Consider the following 6,323-nt stretch of genomic DNA (forward strand, 5'->3'; position numbering starts at 1 on the left):
GATCTGGACTCATCTATTTATATGTATTCCTTATTATATTAGCCAGCTAGGCTTGCCATAACAAAATACTGTAGACCAGGTTGATTAAACAACAGAAATTAATTTTCTCACAGTTCTGGAGGATAGAAGTCCCAAAATCAAGATCCAGCAGGGTCATTTTCTGGTGAAAACTCTCTTCCTGGCTTGCAAGTAGACACCTTCTTGTTGGGTCCTCACATGTTGGAGAGAGAGTGATCTGGTGTCTCTTCCTCTTCTTTTATGGCCACAGTACTATCAGATTATGGCCCCGTCCTTATTATCTCAATTAACCTTAATTACCTAAATACACTATCTCCAGATCCAGTCACATTTGGGGTTAGGGCTTCAGCATATGAAATTTTTTGAAGGGGAGACAATTCAGTCCATAGCACTTATGCTCACCACAAACACCAAAAATACTTGGTTCATAAGACAGTGAATTCTGTTCAGGACAAGAATGAAACCAGAGGTTCAGTACTGTAGGTCATTAGAGGTTATTAGACATCTGAGTTTATGCTCGATAGAAGATGTGATGTGCTTAGCACAGTATGGGTTAGCAAGTGTCTCTTGCCCCCTTCCCCATCCAACCCCAACCTTGGGTGTCCCCTAACTTTAGTTGAAAAGCACTTTCCAAAAAGCAAGAAGAGTCTGGCTAAAATTCCAGCCCTTATACACCTTAGAAGATTAAATCAGACCCTGTGTTTTAATTTCCTCATTTCTGAGATAAGGGAGCTAGTCCACGTGACTTCTTCTCCCAAGGTTCTCTATCTCTATGATTCTAACTCTAAGGAAAAAGCACTTAGCATCCCTGTTGGGAGGCAGACATACTGAATAATATCCTACAAACTGAGAAGGAACTTTGAGACTGAAAAATGAAGCGAGCAGCTCCATAAAGTGCAATTATGAAGTTTTCTGTGGGTAACTTACATACAGGCACGATAGATAGGGCAGACAGATAATCCAGAGGCATTCACAGCTGCACTGCACACTGCACTGCCAAAAAGGGTACAGAGGAATTTAAAGGGGCCAAAGCTAAAAGTAGAATCTGACTACCAAGAAAGAAGCACGTCTGCACCAACTGGAATAGGAGTTTTTTCCTCTCCCCAGGGGTCTCATGACCATTAACCATCTATGTCAGCAAAAGGCACTCTTCCAGGTTTCATATCAGATGAAGGCAAGGGTAAAAGTTGATAGGGAACTCATCTGGCTTGGACTCACTCCTTGTAAATTAGGCTAAAGCTCAGTCACGTGGAAAGGGGAGGAGTTAGGACTGTGTGGACTAAGATGGAGCTGACAAAATGGAGTCAGTATGGTTCAGCCACACAATCCCCAAAGGCCCTCTTCTGTCCAGATCAGAGGAAGGCCTTTCCCTTGTGCCAAATCTGCTGAAGCAGCTTTCCTGCACCCATTTTTTTTGGCTGAAAAGTACCCTTGTGTACTTTCATTCCTTAGAAGACCACCAGGAATGAACCACGGGAGCCTATTATAAACATACTGATTATATTTATTATTTTATTGCTCCATTACAAATGAAAATAAACTGTGAGAAGATGCAAAAGCATGCAACTTCATGAAGATTATAAAGCAATAGAGGGAACCATTGTAGAAAGTTAAAAGTGGCTTATCCGGTAGGGGGTGCAAAGACTACAAGCACAAAGGTCATCAACGGTTAGATTATTGACAGCATCTGCCAGCTGGAATTTACGCACCAATGGAAGTTTTAAAATGAATGTCAGGGAACGTAGGCTACCCCTGACCTCTTAGCCAGGGATTGTGGGTGAGAAGACATCAGAAGATGCCTAAAATCTCTACAAAGTTTTACCAAAATCAAGACACTCAAGCAATGTTGAAATTTGCTCTTGCAAGGAGATCCCCATCTTACGATGTTTGACCACACTCTTTCTCCTGCTGGATAGCTGGGGAACAAATAAACACAAAAAAATCATTAAGAGGGTATTTACCTAAAATTAAGTTCAGTTTCTTCCAAAAGAGCTCTTTGTCAAGTCATTGGAGGCTGCCATACCTTCTTTAAATTTAGAATGCCAAGGCACTACACACAAATCCTCAGTCAGGTATGTGTGTGTGCAAATTAATGAGCTGAACATTTGTTAGACTCAACTGTGTGTTTCTTTTTCCCCATTTGAGAGGTAGATTTATGCTGTTGCCATTTTTACCATAGATCACTCTGAGACTGGGGGGCAAGTGAAGCACTTTCTTCAGATTTATCTATCACTATACAATTAGGAAGTTATGTCATTTCAGACAATTTTGACTAACTTTGGAACTTTCAGATAATGCTACATGACAAAACGTTTCCCTTGGCTTGGGGTTTCTCCTGCAGGCTGTAAGTGGGGAGGGCAAAATTGATCCCTTGATCCCTGGGAGACTTGAGTATACCCTATATCTAAACTGATTAGCTTACCTCATCTTGTCATCAGGTAGAGAAGGCCAAAACCACAGTTTGCATGGCTCATTAGGGATGAGATCAAAGACCCAAATAGCTAGATGCAAAAAAATGCCAAATAACAAAAATCGGACAAAACTAAGATGTTTCTAATGCTATGTCCAATATTCCAAGATTGGTTTCAATGTGGGTTTTAGTAGTTTTCCACCAAAAACCAGCTTTTTAAAATTCCCCCATTACTACTGGGGCCTATTTTGTGAGAACTACTTATATAAGCAAAGTAAAAAAGGCAACTATTTGATATTTTTTAATGTTATACATTAAATAATTCGTACTCTATAGTTATTGCTTCCTTTGTGGTAAAATTTACTAGAAGAGTTTATTTACTGAATCTATTAATTTTCACCATTGTTTGTCTCAGAAAGTCCCCATGACTTACTTTCCTTTGAGGGAAGAGTGTTTTTTTCTTTAGTGTTAGTTTTCTTCAGTTTTGACTTGTCAAACTTCTCCACTTCAGACAAGTCTGGCTTATCACTCATCTTGACTAAAACACCGGAAAAAAAAACATAAAAAAACTTATCTGGTAGAACTATTATCACACTAAGGAGTAACAGCCAAAATTCTCACATTTAATATCAATGTGTATTTTACCTGCTGATTTTCAACAGGAAAACAGCAACAGATCTTAGAAAAGTCATATTTTTATTAGAATACTTTTTATTAACCGACATCATTACCCCATTTCTGATAGACAGTAAATGCCATTGGATCAGGATGCACTAGAAACCAAGATGTTCTAGAAACCAGGAGCCAATATGTCTGACTTTTAAAATCACAGCAAAAGTAAAATGGAGGTGACAGAAACACATGAGCAGATAGGAATAGAAGAAAAAAATAAGGACTGGGTTTAACCAGCTAATGAATTTGTAAGGAGATGATAGCACTATTTGAGCATGTTCACTTTGTATTCAATTACTATGAGAGGGGGGCACTTTTCTTGGGGGTTAGGGAGCAGCACACAAAAAGGGGTAGCACAAATTGGACTAGTTTCTTTCCATTTCATCTGCCCAAAGACAGTAGATTAAGGGGCTACAATAAGAGGAGGGATTAAATCCAGTCATAACTAATTACATGTCTCACAATAACTCCTTATGGCACTGGTTTGTAAACGCTATAAGATGGCACAGCTAATTATGATCAAACCAAGAACTTCAGCAGAATGGGATAAACTAGAGTTCATTTTTATTTCACCATATTTTCCCCTCAAGAGGAGAGGGTAGTAGATGAGGCTAGGAGATGAGGTGCCATGTGATCATTCCGGGTTTGTCCAGAAGAGACAATAGGAGACCCCTGAGCCCAGAAAGCAGAGCTCCCCTGCGCGTGCCTGGCCCCACCCTGATGGGGTAAGACACGTCTAGTGCCCAGACTAGCATCGAGAGGCCCCCAAGCAGCCAGACGTCCCCAAAATGCCTCCCTTCCGTCGAGGTCACCCTAAGACCATCCTTTGACAAGCAATCAGCCACCAGTCTCCAGAGGGGGGAACCAGGGACTTCAAATAATAATAACAGGGCTGGGTGCATAGACCAGTTTGTTAGCAGCAATCTGCTTACATTTCAAAATAAATATCATCATTATCGGGAGCCCAGTCCAACCTAACAGCCACGGGAAGGGAGAGAGCGAAGGGCCAGCCCCGGAGGGCCCACTCCGAGCCCCACACTCCTCATTCCCTCAGCCTCGGACTTGCAGCCACAGCGGACTGGCCGCTCTGGGGGCTCCCCCCTCGGACCTTCCAGGGACAGACCCAGGGAGGATTCCGCAACGCGCGCAGAAGGCGGCGCTGCGAAAACAAAGGCGCGGACTCGCCAGGAGGCGCAGATACGAATCGCCCGTCCCAACCCCCGCCCCTCCAATTCCAGCAGGCCCGATACGCCAGCCCCGCGGCCGCCACGCCCTCCTGTCCCCACAGTCCTCTGGCTCTGGCGGGGCCGCACGTCCTCACCCGAAGGCTTGAAGACCAGTGAAAGGTAGACCGCTGAACTGAGACCGCTTGGTACACAGGACGAGGTTAGCCTTCCTATGCGGAACCCCGCAGTTATAAGCTGCGTGACAGGCTCCGCCCCCAGACCCCGCCCCAGTCCTCGCCAATTGGCCAAGGGATCCTAGACCCGCCTCCTCGCCCCTCCCACTTATTTAGACTTGCTGACCTCAGTCTACCGTCTCCTCTCTACTCAGGACCTCACCCTTGCAACTGGGTGTTGATAACGTCATACCAGATCCGCCTATCCAGACCCCATCCAAGCCCACTGATTCCCCAAGGGATCAGTGGCTGGCCTACCTGCCCTGCTTCTCCCACTACTTTCGTCCTGAGGGTCCACTTCCCTTCCTCCCAAGTATACTCACTCCTCCACGATAATAGGGGCCTCTACAATAAGCAGACACATTTTACTCAGTTAGCTTTGAACGTCCAAAACTCCGAGATCCAAGCTGAAGGAGCCGTAATCAGGTACTCTTGGCTTTTTATATCCAAAGGACCCTAAGTATGCGGTGACAACGAGTGATGCTCAATGTCTGTTCTGATCCTTGGCCAGGTGTTGGAGGAGGGGTGCTCATGGAAAGGGTGGGTAGTTCAGGATCATTCACTCCCACAACTGGGCATTTCTGTGACAGTGGTACGCTCCTATGTAAAAGTCACATTTTCTAATTTTTCAGCCACTGAATATGGTAGCAGTGTAATCAGAGGAGAATCTGCTGAGGCTATTCATCTTTATATCTCTAATCCCGAGCACCTTGCTTGGTCTACAGTAGACACTTAGATAAATACCCGTCTTTAGATTGAAGTAATAAATCCAGGATAGAGCAGAATTTTTGGACAGCAGCACCACCCAGTGTCTATGTTGGGAGACAAAAAGGAGAATCCAGTAGTTACTTGAAAGAACTAAATATTCAAGGTCATTTTCTGGATACTCACCCAGAACCTTAGAGCATTAAGGTAAAATGGAGATAGGACTATGTCTTTAGCTTGCACGCCATATTTTCCATAAGGCTCATGTATGGTGGTAGAGATCTACATAGATCAGCAATTACTCTCTCCTCAAGTATTTCTCAGGCCTTCCCCACTTCTCTCCATTTTCTTTTCTATGCTCTTGTAGCACGATGTGCTAACTTGAGAGTTTTGTATGTTCATTGGAGGAACTGTTAATACAGAAAGGCACGCTCATTCAACAAATAACATTCATTGAGTAGCTACAACGTCCCAGGCATTAAATATAACAAACACCAGTGTTTCCACCACTCAGATTTGGATGCTGTTATATTTAGGTATACTTACTTTGTCTTTTTTTTAAGGAATAAAAACATTACAGAAAAATTGAGGTTTCCTTGACCTTCACCCCATTTCCATTCCCCTCCCACTTCCCCAGGGTTACTCCTATCCTGAATATGATATGTAGTTTCTAGCCCATTTTTCTTTCACTACAGATTTATGTGATCTGTTTCCAGGAGCAACATGGAGCGTTCTGTGGACCAGTGCTCCAGGTGTAAGACTGAATTTCCATATCTCTTGGGGTTGACAGCAAGCCTCAGACACTCACCTCCCCACCCCTAGCCGAAACTTCAAAGTCTGTCTTGAATCTATCTGCCTCATATCCATCAGAACTCATCAATGTCCAACCCCACTTGTGTCAGTCACCACAAGAACCCCCATATCCCCGTGATACCCCTCAACTCCCACATTCTAACTTCCATAAGGCTGTGACCACATTCTCTCTTCAGTTCACTTCTCACACCCCTTCCTTACTCCTAAAACGCAATGCAACCTCAATAATTCTTCCATATCTCCACCCTCTTCTCTGAATGTGCCTTTCATTGTCTCGCCTTAACAGAAACCAGGCTCTTCCCTGAG

The 6,323-nt window shown here is 43.7% G+C and overlaps 1 protein-coding gene across 2 annotated transcripts; it reads right to left on the reverse strand.

Moving 5' to 3' along the window:
• Positions 1–838: 838 nt before the first annotated feature.
• On the reverse strand, positions 839–4,501 carry LOC118888197 (thymosin beta-15A). Of its 2 annotated transcripts, XM_036839162.1 has the most exons (4): positions 4,422–4,501; positions 2,862–2,966; positions 2,441–2,519; positions 839–1,934 (listed from the first exon to the last, which is right to left on the reverse strand). In XM_036839162.1, exons 2-4 carry the CDS (start codon positions 2,959–2,961, stop codon positions 1,751–1,753), a joined length of 363 nt encoding a protein of 120 aa, XP_036695057.1. In that variant the 5' UTR covers positions 2,962–2,966; positions 4,422–4,501; the 3' UTR covers positions 839–1,750. The 2 variants fall into 2 exon arrangements, with proteins under 2 accessions (XP_036695057.1, XP_036695058.1); XM_036839163.1 differs by lacking the exon at positions 2,441–2,519 and having other exon boundaries at positions 845–1,934.
• Positions 4,502–6,323: the final 1,822 nt, after the last annotated feature.

Source organism: Balaenoptera musculus, chromosome X (genome assembly GCF_009873245.2).
Source record: "Balaenoptera musculus isolate JJ_BM4_2016_0621 chromosome X, mBalMus1.pri.v3, whole genome shotgun sequence".
Classification (NCBI taxonomy): Eukaryota; Metazoa; Chordata; class Mammalia; order Artiodactyla; family Balaenopteridae; genus Balaenoptera; species Balaenoptera musculus.